At 41.0% G+C, this 19,492-nt stretch overlaps 1 protein-coding gene across 8 annotated transcripts in view; it reads right to left on the bottom strand.

Moving 5' to 3' along the window:
• The window catches only part of ESRRG (estrogen related receptor gamma), a 638,184-nt gene that overhangs the window by 166,786 nt on the left and 451,906 nt on the right, over window positions 1-19,492 (bottom strand). For all 8 annotated transcript variants that reach the window (XM_024739209.1, XM_024739208.1, XM_024739213.1 and 5 more), the window contains one exon: window positions 5,073-5,488. In XM_024739209.1, coding sequence (XP_024594977.1) covers window positions 5,073-5,475 — 403 coding nt within the window. In that variant the 5' untranslated portion in view covers window positions 5,476-5,488. The remainder of the gene's footprint in view (window positions 1-5,072; window positions 5,489-19,492) is intronic.

Below are 19,492 nucleotides of genomic sequence, written 5' to 3'. Positions count from 1 at the left end.
ACCTGGGGAAGGGAGGCACAGAGAAGTTATGGCTTCTCAGCAGGTTAAGTGGCTAAGACTTGGACCTGGTTTTATATGAATCCAAAACCCATGCTAGAATGAATATCTTAAAAAAAATAATCCCCTATTTTAAAAATATATAATATCCTCTTTTTTTTTTTTTTTGCGGTACGCGGGCCTCTCACTGTTGTGGTCTCTTCCACTGCGGAGCACAGGCTCCGGACGCGCAGGCCCAGTGGCCATGGCTTGCGGGCCCAGCCACTCCGCGGCATGTGGGATCCTCCTGGACCGGGGCATGAACCCATGTCCCCTGCATCAGCAGGCGGACTCTCAACCACTGCGCCACCAGGGAAGCCCATAATATCCTCTTTATAAAAGAGGGGGGGAATGCCATATTTCTAGCACAAAATGAATGGTTGAAATGGTTATGTTAATAAATATATACAACTTATTTTCCATACTCTTATATAGGCATAAAAACTTCAGGGGGTTAGTGTTTTGTGAATTAAATAATGAAACATATATTGACTTTGGGGGGATATAAAGATATTTTCCTTCTCTTACCTCCTTAACAAGAATCCAGGGAAAACTCTTAATGAGAAGGTACCAAAAACAAAAACAAAAAAACCCAAAAAACCCCCCACAGAAGTTCCCACTCATTTATGAATTAAGGCCAAACTAGAATTAGAAAAAAAAATCAGAATAACGATATCACACACAAAAACTAATAAGCCTAGAAAACGACAATGAAATCATTGCTGCCATTGTAACCCTGTGGGATGACAGAACAGTCAAAATCCTCTAAAACGTTTTTGGTCAGGAAAAGAAAGAAAAAAGCAAACTAAAACCTTCCAAAACTTTGACTATTACCTAAGTGTTGACCTAATTCAATAGTTTTCCAATGATAACTTAGAAACAGTCAATAAGTAAAATATGCCTTTCTGGTTGACTTTCACTGAAATTTATGATTAATTGCCTTTCGCAACTGGAATATCACATTCAGCTTTGAAAAGAACAACTCTCATTACTTTTCACAAGAGGTGCTCTGGATATATGTTCTTTTGGCTCTAAATTTAAGAAGTATTTTGTCCAACTATTAAAATGTATTACATTTTGGATAACCACTCTTAAATTGTTATAACAAGAAATAAAAATTCTAAAGAGGAAATATTCCCATGACTATGGCTTTGAATATCTATGTCCCTTAGTCAAGTCAATGAGAGCAGAACCAGGAAGCCACACTTACCCCCTTGGCCACAGGGGCTATGAGATGGTGGAAAGACTTGTTCTTAAGGGCAGTTGCATAATCCTTTCTCATTCTGTGGGAGAGCTTTAAGGGAGGGAAGGGAAAGACTACCATCGGTCAAGGAGAGTTTGGCCGCAATGCTGCCTCAAGGCATGAGAACGGATTCCATGGTCCCTTCCACATCAGACTAAGCATCTGTGATGATGCAACAGATTCGGCCACTTTCAACATCTTCCGAGTTGAATCGCTATCACTAGTTGGCCAGAGGAAGGAGGGGCTGTTCCAATCTCCCTTACAATTACCACCCTAATTATTACATTACACTTTCACAATTTAATCCCTTTATTTGCCTCACTGCCTTTTTGGGGCTAAGTGAGCACCACGGCGCGATGCCCGCTGATGTAGCTAGCAGGGTAGCAGGGCAGCAGGAGTACCACCCAGCTGCCAGCTACAAGCACAGCCAGGTGGGCAAGCCCAGAGTGCTAATCTGGACAGTGACATGTCTGTCTGCTGCTCAAAGCCCTTGAAAGTTGCTGTCTCCAATATGGAGTAGAACGGAGCACTATACATCAATGCCAAGAATCACCCTGTGAAGCTTTTGGTAGCATTTCAGCATCCTAAGGAAGAATCAGCGATAGAAGTCCAATTGTTCTATTCCAGGGATCGCTCGGTAAGTAACTATTGCACGGCTATTAATAGCTAAGCGATAGGATTTCTTTTTTTTCTTTTTAAACAACTGTCAGGAAATGTTTTCACATAGTTGTCCTATCTTTGGCAAACATACTAAGGACCACGTTGTTTCAACCCCCCCCCTCCCAAAACAAAAAACTTTGGTGTTCCCTCAAAGCAGGAGACATTTATAGAAGGAATTCACTGCAATCCGCAACCCTTTGGGAACCAAGCTTTCGTAAAGTGTTGCTAAGCTGAAACTCAGGCCAGCACAGTGCCAGGCCCACAGTAGGTTTTTAGCCAGTATTTGTTGAGTAACTGCGAATGGTTTTTCATATTGAGACCATTTTGCTTACACCAGTGTACACAGTATTTGTTAATTTATCCCCAAACACTCCCTTATCTTTGTGTAGTTAGACCCCGAGCTGTGTAAACTGAGTTCACAGAATCAAATTACTAACAGTTTAAACTTGAGATGCTCTGTAGCATCCGTATTCTAATACTGTTGGACAATGGCTGGTAAGAACCCAAAGATTTGAAGCGTGTTTTCATTCTCAAGTTTTGCAATCTAGTAAGCAGGCTGAAGAGATACTTTCAAATGCCCCAAAGTGAGAGGAAGCTTCGCATACAGATCATCATTGTTCTTATTTACTCACTTTACATGTGATTTTGTATTTCACTTTATCCAGAAGCATTCCTTGAGGTAGGTATTAACGCCTTCAGTTTATAAATGAGAAGAAAGACAAGAAAGGTCCAGTGGATGAAGCATTTTTGTAAGAAAATGCTAATTAAATATGGCTACGATGATCCATTAAATATGAAGATACAGCTATTAAAATATTTAGGTAATTCATACATACTCCACACTAACTTGGCTTGTGTTCTTCCGTTAAAACTATGAAAGGCCGTGAAAAGATTAGGCTGATAGATCCACTCTATTATGTAAGAGTTATGATACCTTGAACAACTGTGCACTTGAACTCTTTAACTGTGTATTCATCAGCCATACATCAAGGAAGTGATTATGTGATAGATGGCACAAAAGCAATGGGAGATGGTACCACCTGTTCCACTAAGGACAATCACTAAGATCTTCAGTGCTACTGGGTGAAAAGACTTGCCTGCCCACATGCTCTTGAAAGGAAAGAGTAGAAGATTACTCTCTGTGCTCATAAAGGGGTTCAGAATCACCTTTTGTTAAAACATTTAGAAGGAGTAGAGTTTAACACACATCATCCCCTTTGCACTTTAAAAGCCAGTAAGCGTGTCACACAATTATTAAACTGATTTCAGTTATGTCCAACAAGGGACCAGTAGATGACAAAGAAGAGTTGTCAGCGGTAAATCAGCAGCAACACGGTAACAGAGCTGTGGTTCTCAAACTAGGGTGAGCATCAGTTACCTGGAGGGCTTGGCAAAGCACAAATTGCTGGGCCCTCCCCCAAGGATTCTGACGGAGGTAATCTGGGATGAAGGATGGGAATCTGCATTTCTAACAAATTCCCTGGTGATACTGATAGCGGCCACACCTTCAGAAGCACTGTCACAGAACACAGCACGGTAGGGTGCAGTGGTTCTTAACCTCGGCTTTAGATGAAGCATTAACTAGGAAGCTTTCATAAATCCCCGCTTGCCCTGGCTGCACCCAAGGCCAATTAATTCTGAATTTGGGGGTATGAGCCTAGGCATCAGTATTTCTTTTTTATGTCTCCAGGTGACTCCAGTGAGCCTGCAAGGTTGAGAACCACTGACATGAGGGAAAACGCACTTATCTCTATAACTGGTTAAGAGGATACATTTTGGGTATTTTTGTTTTGGCCATGCTACGTGGTTTGTGGAATCTCAGTTCCCCAACTAGAGAGTGAACCCAGGCCCTCAGCAGTGAAAGCGTGGAGTCCTAACCACTGGACCGCCAGGACATTCCCAGAAGATACGCTTTGTAAACCACGGAGCAGAGCAGAATAGAATCACTGGTGTGCTGGGGATCCTCAATAAACAATGATTCTTTCCTTCCTCTATTTTCTTCAAAAGTGTATCACAAAGGATCTAAACAAGTGAAAAATAATTTTCTGTAATTATCTATAGCTTTGAAAAGGAGCTGAGTTTTGTATTTGTAGACTCCTATTAAAGGGTCACATACAAATTTTAGTCATGTTTTTCTACATTTTTCAGTGGGAAATAATATTGTTATTTATAAATCCGGAGATCTATAAACGTTTGGGTATGTCTTACATATGTTGGAGGCATATTTTATATTTTGGTACAGTTTGGAAGCTTTTTCATACACATTTATTAAAAAGGTGGGGAAAGTACATCCAACCACAGGAAAAGAAGGAAGGGCGTAGAAAATTAAATTTGTTTAGAGAAGTGATTCTCAAAAGTGTAGTTCCTGGACCAGCAACATCGGCATCATCTGAAAATTTGTTAGAAATATAAATTCTCAGACCCCCTACCTGAGACAGGTGTAATGAATCAGAAGCTCTGGGAGTGGGTGATCTGCATTTTCACATGCGCTCCAGGCGGGTTTGATGCACACTCTAGTTTGAAAACCACTGGTCTAAAGTATTTATCATTTTAGCCATACGAAGAACAGAAGAGGTAAAAGCACTATTTATCCAGTGCGCATCGGTTCAGTTGCTATCCAGACCCCCACTGCTCTAATAACAGCTGTGTTCTTTTAAGCTCCACCCAAAGCTTATTATCATTCCATCTTTAGAGCTTGATAGTAAACGTGGAATTGATAGGGAACATATGGGGGTGGGGGGGTGGAGTCTATTCTACAAATCCTCCACTATCAATTTCAACCTATTTCTATTTTGTACTCAGGATAGAATTAAGAATGCACAACTTGGGTTCCCTGGTGGTGCCGTGGTTGGGAGTCTGCCTGCCGATGCAGGGCACACAGGTTCGTGCCCAGGTCCGGGAAGATCCCACATGCCGCGGAGCGGCTGGGCCCATGAGCCATGGCCGCTGAGCCTGCGCGTCCGGACCCTGTGCTCCGCGACGGGAGAGGCCACAACAGTGAGAGGTCCGCGTACCGCAAAAAAAAAAAAAAGCACAACTTGACTAACAAGGACTAGAACCACGAAAACCAACCAACCAACCATCACATGAGGCTGGAGGAGGGTGGGTATCGCCAGGTGCAACCCTCACTCACCTTGAATTGTCCTCTTGAAGAATGCCTTGCAGGCTTCACAGGATGCTACCCCATAGTGGTACCCAGACGCGATGTCACCGCACACTAAACACAGTCTCTTGGGCATCGAGTTGAGCATGTATTCGCACTTGGTCTGGGGGTCTTCAACAATGGTGCTGGAGCAGTCATCGTACAGTTTCCGGACAGGCCCACTACCTCCTAGGATAGGAGCAGAAGGGTAGAGAGGTGGCGAGTCAAGTCCGTTCTGATGGCCATTCATGGTTGAACTGTAGCTCCCGCTGGCGTCTGAAGAGCCACCTGGGCTGTGGTGGTTGACGCTGTCCGTCAGGGAGGCCGGGCTGGAGGGTTCCGTCTTGATGAAGGACGAACAGCTGGAATCAATGTGTCGATCTTTGTTTGACATTCTGCAGAGAAGCCTGAGGTTTAGGGAGGTGCAAACAGAGAGAGAAAGAGGAGAGAGTGTCAAACAGAGATACCAAAATAGGTAGAAACAAAGAGAAGGTGAAAAAATAGAGAAAGTGCAAAAAAAGATCGAAAGGAGAAAAAAAAAAAGAGAAGAATTCATACGTTAGACATTGCTCTTTGAGAGTGCTGCCTAAGAGCCAAGGACTACACATCATTCTCTAGTCAATATCTCTTGTTCTACAACAAGGCAATCAGCATAAGGGCGTGACAGGGTTACATCAAAGTGCCCAGACAGGCCATCAACAAAAGCTCTAACTGATCCAGTTCCTTTCATTGTACCTTTCTCTTGGAGAACCACTGTCAGTATCTAAATCAACTCTCTAGATTCTAAATGTATCCATGGAAGAGGAGTAATTTGTAAAGTCCATATCACTTCTAAAATTACCCTTATCCTCACTCTACTTTTCTCTTCCATTTTCTGATGTTGCAGTCATTTTATTATGAGCAGAACTAAACTTTTATTGTCAAGGCCGAACAGATGATTCCTCAGCTCTGTAATTACTGTTTGTCAGCACGCTTCCATAAGCATAACTGTGTCTTTTATTGATCTAAGACACACAGGGAATATATCCTCAATCACATTGCCTCTTTAATTAAATTGCTCTATTTCCTAGACATTTAGCGATACAGAAAGACATCAAGGATAAAATGCTAGCCAATATTTAAGGATTATTTCCTAGAGCCCACAAAACAGTGAAATGATCACCAGCACTGATTAATAAACATGTACATGTGTTTACAGGTGTCCGTGTCTGCATGTGCGATTTGCCACTGTTGGAGAGGAATCACTAAAAGCCATTTGAGCCTTCAGTACACCTGTGAATCCATAAACCTGATACTTCATATTCAGCAAAGTAAGGATGTATCAAATTTTGCCCTGAAAAAATGAGATTTGCGATGGCCTCTTTTTCTCCCCTTCCTTTGGTCTTTTAACATCATACCTCCTAAAAGGAAATATGATGAAGCATCTAATCTAACCAACTCTCTCTCTTATCTAGAAGAAACAGACTGCCCCTCTTACTTTGTCAGACCCGTAGGTGATTAAATTTCTGAAGAGGTAATTAGATGAAAAGATATAATTGGTCCCATTTTCTTTCTGGTTCGCCATAGTGCAAAACCCCTTTTAGCCAAGTCTCTAGGAACCTTCTGAGAGCCCACTATAGAAAGGAGAGGTGACAGTTGAGAAACAAACTTAGATACTTGCTTCCGGGTGGAAAGGTGATTTATGGGAATCCCACAGGGTAATGGTCATTCACTCGAATTTGGGGGAGTAGTCACAGGATAACCGAAGGGATGCAATTATCTCTTTCACTATAAATCTAATGATATTTTATCACAAATTTCATGCTCTCCTCCGGGTGCCCCCTTCCCCCGCTGTTCTGCTACTTTCAAACGAAGGGAAATATGGTTATTTCCTATCAGGGAATGTTCACTGAACGGTTCCGAGAAGGCGGTCTCAAAAGCAAAGCGTCCAGAGCAAGAGTTTGCCTCTTACCTAGCAGATTTCCCATCGGAAGTTCTGTGCTGCTTTCTAAAGTAAAGCAAACTCAGGATGTGAAGAGAGCAAACAGGAAGGAGAAATCCACAAAAATATCTTCTTGCTTTTGCCCACCCACTTGGGTTGTCCTTTCCTCAAGAGCTTTCTTTTTCAAGAAAGAAAAAATATCCCCCTCCAGCCTGAACCAGGCGTACGCCCCCTCCCGCATCTGCTGCCTTGTCCCGTCACTGTTAATGAGCTCTGTAATTAATAGATCGCTCTCCTTGTCTCCCAGCTTGCACCCTGGGCTAAGCACTTTTCCTCAAGTCAACGTTTGAAAGAAAGCGGGTCGGCACTGACTTACAGCAGCCCTGCAAATTCCTTTTAATTTAAAGCACTTACTCTACCACTTCACTTATTACCTTATAATTACTGGACTGCTCGCACATACATTATGATCTTAGACTACAGTTAGAAGTTATTAGGGTACTAAAACACAGTTGCTCCCCTTTCCTCTCTCTGGCACTGAACTTCTCACAGCCATGACAATTAACTCTTTCGCCATCTGCCTGCGAGGCACCATTTCTTAATCATTTTTTCTTTTTCCCAAGGAGAGTTGCTCTGAGCTGCTTGATCACAAAACTGACCACCCTTTCCCTGGGCCCTCTTTTCTCTCTCTCTCTTTTCTTGGATTGTCTCTGTTCAGTTTTATCCCAATTTTCTTTCCCTCGGGCTTTTTCTCATGGACTTCTAAAATGTGCAGAACTCTTGACTGAGAAACAAGGCGAGGAATCACCCTCCTATTTATGGAAGGGTTATTTGCAAAGTCACCAAATGTTTATGTGTCAAATGCATGTTGTTAAGGTCTTTGAAAAATTGGGTGTCTCCAGCCAGCTGTCTCCTCGAAATTCTCAGCCCCTAACTTTGCAATAATCTGGATGGAAGCAAGAAAATTCAGGAAGTTCAAGTGGTCAGGGAAGCCTTTGGACAGGGGCAATCTCTTCTCCTACACAAGTCTGGCCATTGTAGCTGTAAAGGAAAGTGAACATGCTGGATCAGTGCTGTAGGTTTTACATGTTTCTTCTCAGACATGAACTGCTTCCTTAATGAATAGCTTTTTGCCCAGTGGAAATAATAATAGAGTTGCCATTTATCAGGTGCTTACTACATGTCAGGCGTTGACCTGAGTACTTTACAAATATTACCTCATTTAATCCCCAAGACAACCTTATGAGGGAGGTATTACTCTTTAGGAAACAGAGCCTCAGACATCAAACAATTTCCTGAAAGTCATACAGTTTGGAAGTGTTAGAGTCGGGATTTCAACTCAGGGCTGACTCCAAAGTCCAGTGCGGAAATGTCCTGAAGCCAACAGAGAGTTTTTCAAGGTGTTCACTCATGTTTTTGAAATAGCCAAGCAAAGAGGGGTAGTGCTGGCACACACAGAGGCTCTATGACATTCACACTCACCCATGAGTGGAAAAGTGGCTGAAGAAGCCACCACGCTGGCTACAAGGCTACCCTGTTGAGTCACCCTCCCCAGGGTCCGGAGGGACACCAAAACAGACTCTGAAAGAACACAGTTGTCTCCTAATTACTGCTTAACTCATTACACTGAACGTTTCCTAGATACCATTACATTATACCCTAAAACTACAGTGGGTCTTAATTCTCCCCCTCTCTGTCTCTGAAATTCTACAGCTCTATTATTGAAGCCTGAGATATTCACAACTATCTATAAATTCAATTGTCAGCTGGTGGGTTTTATTCTAGACTTCACTTCAACCTAAAATTAGAGGCACTAAAATTCACATTAACTCTAAGAGGAATGTAGTGAATAAGACTTTATTTCAAAAGAACACCTTTTTGTCAGAAAGAGCCATTTTCAAGATGATGGCTTTATCCGGAGCCAAAGAGAGTAAGACCAATTCCACATTGTGCTGTTAACGCAGAAATTTTAGGTCACGTTGGATTAATAAAAAGCTAAATTTAGTTAAGAATTACGAATAGAAATAACATGTGTTGGAAAAATGTGGGAAATATTTATTTTAAAGGCTACGTAGAGTTGTTTTTATTTTTTTATTTTAAGAGAAATGATGGGAGACACAAGGGAAAAAGAGAAGCAACTTTCTGAACATCTTCTCTGAGTGGACACCCTGAGAATAAACTGGAGGGAGAAATAACCATGTCAAGAATAACGTTTATTTTCCATATAAGAAACTAAATTTGAGGGATATAACAGCCTTTCAGAGGCCAGAGACATTGCAGTGCTTTAGAAAGTATTTTCAATACAGTTTGAGGTATAGTCTTCTGTATTCTATATATATTCTATATATGTTCTATTATATATATTATACATATATACATATATATATACATTTATATATAAATTCTGATGATCCTGCTTCAACATAGGAACTTCTTGCCCAGCCTTCCCTAAGGGTTAGCAAGAGTAAAATTTATCTTTGGTGTTAGATACTCATGATCAGGCAAATAAAGCTTCTTGGTTGCTGGACTATTTAAAAATGTAATTTTTGACAGTTGATTAATTGTACGTACAGGTGTTCATGTATAGGGAGAAAGTGACAGACAAAAAGAATAAGAATCAATTAAAGTTGCTGCTGGAGGGGAAAACAAGATAATCTGTAAGTTAATATTCCATTTATATTATAATTATCAAGCTTGTTTTCAGAGAGGCTACCTAGATCCAGGTAAATGTGTGACTGTGAGTGAATTGCTGTGAATTTCTGGGCAATGTGTAAGTGTCCAGAGTGGTCTACATTTCCCAGAAGGGACTTAAGCCTACGTTCCATAGGCTTATATATGATTAAATATTATTAATCCTTTCACCAAACTATTGGGTTGGCCAAAACGTTCGTTCGGTTAGTGAATACGTTGTTCAACAGTTCTTCGTGAAAGTTAAAAATGTGTCTTTTAGTTTCACCTAAACCCGAACGAACGTTTTGGCCAACCCAATAAAAGTTCGTAATACGCAGCTGCATTTCACCTTTTGAATTTTATACCAAACCTGAGTTCATTTGCTACTTTATTTCCCTCCTAAAAAAAGTGGTGCATCAATGCACCAGGTCTTCTTTGGCCTTCCTGATTTTAACACCAAGGCAAGATTGTTTTGAAATTTTATTATACCGATTTCAGTGACAGACACCTAAATAGGCTAAATAAGTGACAACTCAACAACTCACTAGTTAATTTTCTTCCTTATCATCCTTAAGGGCCAGAAAAGGTACCCATCATCATTATAAATTCCAAACACTTTATCAATTTATATCTCAAATTTTTACATAACAACAACGGAACCAGCAAACCTGCGAGTTTACAAATATGAGAAGAGAGAGAGAGAGAGAAATAAGAAGACAGAATCCTTAGTTCTCTCACTGAATCAGAGAACTTCAGGGCTGGAAAGGAAGGTTATCAAAAGTCCTACTGCTCATAACTTAACCTATCCAAAATAGGAAGGAAGCTATAAGGATTGGTCGGTTTTTCTACCTGCCGAAATCACCAGATTGAATATTTAAGTATTTTTGTCTCAAAAAATAAGAAGCTTTTATTAGCCTACAGGTTTTGGGTTTTGTTTTAATGCTTTTAGAAGAAAACCTCCGAGACTAAGGCAGCGGCTCCCCGAGGCCCAGGCTTCAAAGCTCATGACCCCAGCAGCCCCGCTGGCAGTCTGAGTTACAACTCCAAGCACGCCACTTTACAATGAGCTTTTTTTTTTTTTCTCTCCTGCTTCAACTAATTGCACTCTCGTAAAGTGGCAAAATGTGAATCACTTAGTAACAAAATGGGCACCAGCTGCTATTGTCAAAGAATGGTGATGCTGAAGAAAGAGAAAGCAACCGAATGAAGTGTCATGTCAGAAATCAACGGTGCAACGTGTGATTTGAGAAAACATGACTACTTTACAGAGACAGGGTGTCATTATGGCATCACAGTAATACGCTGCTTTGACAACTGCTGGGTCTAACATATCATCATTGCATTAAGGTACACTGGCTTAGTTGGGGAAGGAAGAGAGAGGATTTTTTCTTTTAATAAGAAATATCTTCAGGTCTGCCTGGTTAACCTAACAGAAGGAGACCATTAATTGTAAAGAAGGAATTGTAAATCCTGACCCACACGCCAGAAAGATTAAAACACATGCACACATATGCACACACACTTAGATATTATTTTAGGTCTTCTTTAATAAACGTGGAGGCCCATCTAATGGAACAGAGGTCTGCATAACATGATCACAGTGATTTAGTGATGCCGCTTCTTGATTCTTTGAACAAATAACTTGTGCGTATAGTCTAAAAGACTCTTTGCAACTTACTCTGTCAAGAACCAGAGTAAGCAAACAGCTCCCCACAAAGCTGATGCTTGAGTTGTTGACAAGAGATGTAGCTAAGTTGTGTGGGAAGCAGGGACCAGCTCCTTCAAGTAACAAATCGGAGCCTCTATGTAAGCTGAACGCTTTCCCAGTTCTGTCAAGGGCCACGTGTGCTACACTAAGCAAAGAAGTTTAGGACAAATAAAAACAGGACACTTGGAACTCATTTCTGGCCAGTCGTTGAAAGCACCCCAGGAATATAATTTCATACCTAGGGCTAAACCATGACCAGGAAGGACCTTGCTGAAACCCTATCTGCTTTTAGGGCTCCAGTGTTCAATTCTGCTCTGAAATTAGGTTGGTCGACTATCCTGATTTAATCACTGAAATCTCATGTCCTGGGACTTCCTTAGTCCAGACAACCCGGGATGGTTGGCCATCCAATCGGATATAGAGAAAGACCTATAAAACCTTGTGCCTCTCCTCCTGCTGTTGTCCCTAAAACAAAGGAAGGGAAATGGATTCCATTCCTTTTCAGCAAAGAGAAGTGCACTGTTCACACTGGGGGTGTTCTAAGGGTACGGGTTAGAAAGTGCCTGCATCCTTTCTTACTGTGCCATTCCAGCCAGAGGCCACTGCCCAGCGCCTTGTTAAGTTATCCAGACTATTTTAGATGTTGGCAATTGTAATTGCTTCAGTTTGCATTACCAGGTGATTTCTGATGCTTCCTGGTTGATAAACTTTATTAATGGGAAAAGAAATGGTCCTGTGATATCACAATTACAGTTGTTGACAGTTTCTGTATTGAAGGATTTGATCTGATGCAGGAGTGTTTACTAGTGTAATTCTTCCTTAGCTTGTTTTCTTGGACCTATGTCAATCTGGGGGTGCGCATCCCTTGTTTATAGCTCTAAATACAGTAAGCGAGCTACTGGCAAATCAATAAGACTGTTAAATGCATAATAATACTGGGTAATTGCATACATGATGTTTTGCATAATTAACTGTCTGAGCTTTTCTTTAATATAATGGGCTCTCACGTAATATAGAGCAGCTATAAGTCTATAAAATATACACAGTTTATATGAACCATGATTCTGCTTAAAACTCTGGCTAATCACCTACATTGGCTTTGAAGAGAGAGCTCTCCTCCACTGCCAAGTCCAAATCAATTCTTATGACATTACTTTACAACTAACATGATATTTAACTGATGATGGCTATTAGCTATTACACAGATTGCATGCAAGGACTGTAGCAGTAGGGGAAAAAAATACCATTCAGTTTAAACAAACTTCTGTCATGTAATCAATATTACTGAGGCAAATTAAGTGTTTTAACAAGTGTGTATATTTGCCTTAATGCAGCTTAATTAACTATATCCTCACACCTGCCCAAGTCCAGGACACCTATGGATATTAGAAGACAACGTCAAGAACTGTCTAGTCAGCAACTCAGATGCACAGGGGATGCAAAAAAAGCATTTTATCTCCAATCCCTAAGGAGCGTTCTTTCCTCACACAAGTTACTCCCCTGGGACCAAAAGCCAGAGGCCCAGAAGGGCTTTAGAATCACGTGCTCTACATCTTGATGTAGGATATGTCCAGGTGTTGACCGGATCACTATCTCCAGGGTAGAGTGAAACAGCCCTGGGCACAAGGTGGGGACCCTGCCAGAAAAAAAAGGTTAGTATGGGGTAAAAAAACTACCTAAGATAAATCATCAAAATGAAGCTTAGGATATATGCTGAATGTAACATTTATTCAGTCTTAGAGATTTACTATGCCATGAGCAGACCTCCTCTGCAGTAAGCTTTCTAGAGAAAAGAAACAGTCTCCTCCTTCTACAAATCTCTGGTCTTTCAAACAGAAATATGGATCAATAAAGTTTGCTTGTGTTCAGACAACTCTGTTTTCAAGCAGTCAAGGAGCACACGGAAGAGAAAAAGCCGACACAACAGCGGGGGGACTGACAGCTAAACGAAGACCTTCTAAAGGCATCTCGCTAAAGGAGAAATAAACAGACATTCAACTCATAGAAAGTCTATGCACTGATCTTTACAAATTAAAAATCGAATATAGATGCTTTACACACACACTCCAGTGATGGAGTTCACAAATCAAATCCAGGTCAATGAAAACTCAGGCTGCCTGAATCTCCCTTTCCTATTCTCTTTGCTACGCTGGAAGAGGAAATAAGAATGCTATCAAGAGTTGATGTAAGGATATTGAGATCATAATACTGATGTCACACATTACTCATTAAGAAAATGTTTTGCAAAAGCAATTACAATGACCAATAAGCCAGCTGCCTCCATAGAGACAGGCCAGTTCCTCTGGAGTGGAACTCTGAAACACTCCCGGAAACTGGGTGAATCACAGTGGGGAGAAAGCTGAGATGCTGAGGAGGAATCACTGTTGAAATAAATAAGCATAAATAAAATGCTTCGAGCATTTTGGAACATTTCTATGTTAGAGGGAGATTTATAGTACCACCAGATAATAAACCACATCTTCCCCTGTTGGACAGTGGTTAAACTATATTTATACTTTTAACTTAATAGCTTAGTTTGCAGTAGTTAACATCTGGATGCAAAAGCAGCTGGTCTGGGGGTGATCTATGATAGCAGAGGTTACCATGATATTCTGTTGGTATTAGGTGTTGTTCAGCTGAAGTAGGAGAGTTGGGGGGAGGTGTGGGGGAGGGGAAATCAGCTAATTATTAATCCTAAGACTCCTTCCTCTGTCTTCTTCCTTTATAAGAAAACATTTCATTGAGCTAGTTGCCTGAAGAGAAGGTGAAGCTAAAACACCCAAGCCACTACTTGCGGGCAATGAAAAATAACATATATATACGCATGTATTTAATTCAAGCCATGGAAATGACGAAGGATTTGTTCTGCAGCATTATGGGTTTTGTAAAAGAGATTATTCAGCAGTGAGACACCATCCAGAGAAGACAATAGAAGCCACCGAGAGGCCAGGATTTCAGATCGGAAGGATTCGCTTGTGGTTTGTCATTCAAAGGTCCAAAGATAAACGTGCAGAGAAAAATTTCTGAATCTTAGTCTCAATTCTGAGTAGGACAGGGCTTCCCTGGTGGCGCAGTGGTTGAGAGTCCGCCTGCCGATGCAGGGCACACGGGTTCGTGCCCGGGTCCGGGAAGATCCCACATGCCGCGGAGCGGCTGGGCCCGTGAGCCATGGCCGCTGAGCCTGCGCGTCCGGAGCCTGTGCTCCGCAACGGGAGAGGCCACAACAGTGAGAGGCCCGCGTACCGCAGAAAAAGAAAAAAAAGTAGGACACCAGGGTTCCCACACCTTGTCTGCCTTCTCCTTCATTTCTCAGCAAACTGTGTCTTCTTGCAGCTCTAGAGGGAGGAGCGCTGTGGTTCCAGCTGGGGTCTCAGTGCTGTGTGACTGGAGGCAGGCCTCTACCGCACTCTGACCCTCATCCTGCCTTGTCACATGGCAGGATGAGCCCACGTGCTTTCTAAAATAACTGCTGCCGTTAAAAAAACACAATTATACTGGGTTGGCCTGAAAAAACCCGAACGAACTTTTTGGCCAACCCAAGATTTTACTCAAATAAAACCCACGCTGGCTTGTGACTCAGATGAGACTGAGAGCAAGGGCTACTGCATGAAAGCACACTTCCCGAACTTCCTTTTGTTTCCTTGGCTGCTACTGCACTTAGCCAAGCTTCACGGTTAGGGCAGTGCACGTGTGTGTGTGTGTGTGTGCCCACGCGTGTGCACGCGCGCATACGCGCATGTACGTGCTTCAGGAGAAAGAAAAAGTACGTAGCCAACAACCTGCTACATAACAATGCAACCACAGCAACTACAGTCAACTGAGGAATCCTTCCCAGCGGGTGACCAAAGGCCAAATAGTGCCATGATCATCTGGTGGGATCCAGGGAGCAGAACTCTTGGTTTTTTCCTAGAAATGGCTCTCTTTTTGCTCATTACGTTTTTGGTGGGAGGCGTTGGCGGAATGGGCAATTCTCTGCAATCAGTGTTTAAGTGAATGTTTGTCCCAGTGTGTGACACCACGCTGTCAGCAAGCAGCGGGGAGTCCTTGAGTTGTTACTACATTTGATTTGACTGCCAGTAGGAAGCTTCATTTCTACCGACTGTTAGTTGCTCGCTCAAAGAATCTTTGTTTCTGGAGTGACTTTTTTCCCTCCTCTCTTCTATTTCCTTTTCCTTGATAGGTTGTGTACCCAAATGCCACGTGGATGTGTCAGAGGCAGCTTTAGTTCTTTTCTCCCGAGCTGGTCAGACCTGAGGGCCTGGCTGTAAAGAGTCCACCCAGTGTGTTCGGAATTTCTAGTCTCTCACTTAGATTCTCTGAACTTTAATTCACATTTCCTAGATCCTCACCAGGTCAACACAGACGCAAACCAGTTCGGCCACGTTGTGGTCACATGATTTACTTGGTGGGGTTTATTTCAGCTGATGGAGCAGACATTTCTGCAGCTCTTATCAGCCAAAAAGAAAAAAAAAAAAAGCCTTGTCACTCACCTTTCCATGCAATTCTGTTGAAATAACTGCTCTTTGGGTGACTGCTTCCAATACCTCTAAAATTTTTTCTGATTTGATAACTTTACTACTTCCCATGAAAGCCTTTCTCTTTCCAAATGATGATTTTGGTAATTAGGATCCTCAGATAGTGCCTCTGATAAGAACTTCTGACAGTGAAAAGCATCTTTAGAAACAACAAAAGCACAGGCATGAGTAAAAACGGTGGGGAAATAAAGAGAAGGAAAAATCCCTCAGAGATATTATGAAAATTCAGGCTGAATGGAAAATTAATTAACACTAAAGAGCTAAAACTGTAATTATGAAAAATTTCATTAAGGAGAGGCAGGTGAGTCTGCTTTTCTAAATATGACAAGGTGCTGCATAAAAATAAAGTAGAAGCAGGTTTTGGGGAGTGGAGCACGAAAGTCATGTCTTTAACCAGATCAAATTCTCGAAATTGGCTGTCAAGACGGGATTGTTGTGATTTATACCCGTCTATCAAGTGCACGAACGGAGAGACTGAGAGAACAGAAACAAGCTGCTGTCGCTTCCATTCGCAAAGAACCTTTAATTTCCACAGCACCATCTGTTACCAAATCTAATTCACATTCCCCCCTAATCTGGTTTAGTTCCATAATACTAATTCTTCCCCAACCCCTAGGAACACAAACCACCACCAAAAAAAAAAAAAAAAGGCTTTGGTTCTTGGTGAGTGAGAAATTGAATATTACAGAGTTAAGGCGTAAAGGCTCTGGTGACTTAAGTGAAGCATACTCTTCTCCATTAAAATGTCTTCCTGGCAAAGGGATTTGTTTTCAACCAATGCAGAGATATGAAACTGTTCATATTTGGGATAAAAAAAAATGCTGATATAAAAGTAGGCCGGGGACATGAAAGCAGAGGTTGTCATAAAATACAATTGTCAAGTTCAGTCACTTTCAGAACTGGCTATAAAATCACTTTGTCATGGTTTTCACATAGAGAAAGCCTGAAACTGTATTTTTGTTAAGGAAACTGAGAGTGATGTATAAATTCAGAAAAAGTAGAGAAGACTGGGCAGGGGCGGGGAGGGGAAGCTGGGGGGAAACCTAGGAGGAAATGAGAATGGAAAAAAATCATATATAATTTAAAATAAAGGGATGTATATAGGTAAACACACATCCATCTCTCCCAGTCCGAGATTCTATTAGCACATAGTTTTGATTCAACATCACTTCTGCTCTTAGCCAATATAATAACTGGCATTCACAATAATGAAGCTGTGGGGCTATAAAATTATAAAGTGCTTTCTGCATCAGAGAAAGATTAAACTACACTCAGTAAAGATTTACTGCTAAGTGTATTTCATTGCTTTATAACTCTGTGAAAATTTGTTATCTCTAAAGGCAATAGTACATAAAGATCCACAGGCATACATTACAAAATGAGAAAAGCCATTGTTTGAATCCTAGGATGAGAAGTGTTGATTACACGTTTAGTCAACTAGCTTACTACCTAATTCTTCTATGAACATTAGAAGAATTACCCTTTTGATCTCTAGCCCAGTCACATAGAACACTAGCTGGGTTACAGGATATCAACCCCTCAATGTCAGTAAGTCACTGGAGAGGTTATGATCAAAATATTTATTTTCACGATAGACATGATCATCACCCATAAATACATTTTTTTGTAGAAAAGACTTTAACTTGTAAAGTCCATCACCGAACTGGTAGTATCTTTATACCCAATTTTAATAATCCTAAATCTGTTATATAAAGATGTACATTTTCAGGAAAGAATCTCTCATTTTACTGATATAATCCTCTAACTAGGTAGACAGATATTTTCAACTATTAGCAAAAATAAGAGGCTGCTTTTTAAGAGACATGGTAGATTATGAAAGAAGATAAGTCGTTCAGGACATTGTAACAAACAAGAAAACTGGAGATGAGAATAAATATGCTTATACACACACATGAGCATATATATATACACATGTGCTATAGAAACATCAGTGGGTGTCATACACACAAATCAGTGATTAGAGATTCTAAAAATGGTAAAATATAAAATAACACTTAATATTTTCAATATTCATTAAGCAATATGCTAATTCTGATATCCCTAAATCATACACAGTAATTTGTACTGCATAATTTTTAGAGTTTCTATTACAACTGCAAATTAAAGAGAAAATTTTGTTTTCTTCACACTCCTAAAAATGGCTAACGTTCCCAACACTGACAACACCAAATGCTGGTGAGGGTGTGGTGCAACCAGAACTCGCATACATTGCTGGCAGGGTATAAAATGGTCCAACATTTTTAGAAAAACAGTTTGGAAGTTTCTTATGAAATTAAACGGATACTTACTACGTCACAACAATTCACTCTTAGATATTTACTAAGAATGAAAACATATGTCCACAAAAAGAATGATACACAAATGTGTATCATCGCTTATTCAATGGCCCTAAGCTGAAAACAAATCAAATGTCCATCACTGATGAATAGAAAAACAAATTGTTATCATATAATGGAATTATAAAATTATACATATGTATGTATATACGTTTGTGTGTGTGTGTATATATATGTGTGTGTGTGTATATATATATATCCTGGTCAACAATAAAAATGAAACAAACTGTGATCGTCCACATACAATATCAGAGATACTCTGGTGAGCAATAACTAGGTAGATACAAAAGAGTGTTTACTCCAAGATTCTGTTTATGTGAAGATCTAAAACAGGCAAAACTGATGTGTAGGGACAGAAATCACCAGTGGTTGTCTGGACCAAGGGGTGGGGAATGGCTAAAGGGGGACATTAAGGAAATCTTTCCCACTAACACTTTTTTTTTTTTGCAGTACGCAGGCCTCTCACTGTTGTGGCCTCTCCCGCTGCGGAGCACAGGCTCTGGACGCGCAGGCTCAGCGGCCATGGCTCACGGGCCCAGCCGCTCCGCGGCATGTGGGATCTTCCCGGACCGGGGCACGAACCCGTGTCCACTGCAAAGGCAGGCGGACTCTCAACCACTGCACCACCAGGGAAGCCCTAACACTTTCTACATTGTTTATACTTATGTCTAAGCCATATTTTTTATGTGTTATATGGATCACTTTTGTCAAAACTCATCTAACCATGCATGGAAAATATGTGTTTTGTTATATGTGAATTTTATTGATAAAATTGATCTAAAGAGAAAATTTTGAACAATAAGTTTAAACATAATGGGAGTTCCCTGGCAGTCCAGTGATTAGGACTCTGTACTCTCACTGCTGAGGGCCTGGGTTCAATCCCTGGTCAGGGAACTAAGATTCCACAAGCCACTCGATGCGGCCTCTCCCCAAAAAAGTTAAACATAATAACTTTATATTACTAGAAGTTTCTATCGATTCCTATGCCTTGTACCAGGTCTTAAATAGCCAGACCTAGAAAACTCTTCATCGACATCTAGCTGTACTTCTGATTTACACACAAGGACCCAGGGGATCAGGGAAGAGAGACAGATGACTTATTCAAGGACACCCAGAATTAGAGGCAGAACTCAGTCCAAATTCCAGCTTTCCACCTCTGAGGCCAGACCTTTTTCTAACCTATTAACGGGACAAAGGATGAAATCAAGATGAGGCCCATA

The sequence above is a fragment of the Neophocaena asiaeorientalis genome, unplaced genomic scaffold (genome assembly GCF_003031525.2).
Source record: "Neophocaena asiaeorientalis asiaeorientalis breed wild unplaced genomic scaffold, Neophocaena_asiaeorientalis_V1.1 scaffold477, whole genome shotgun sequence".
Lineage (NCBI taxonomy): Eukaryota > Metazoa > Chordata > Mammalia > Artiodactyla > Phocoenidae > Neophocaena > Neophocaena asiaeorientalis.
This window is presented reverse-complemented; position numbering and strand designations above follow the sequence as displayed.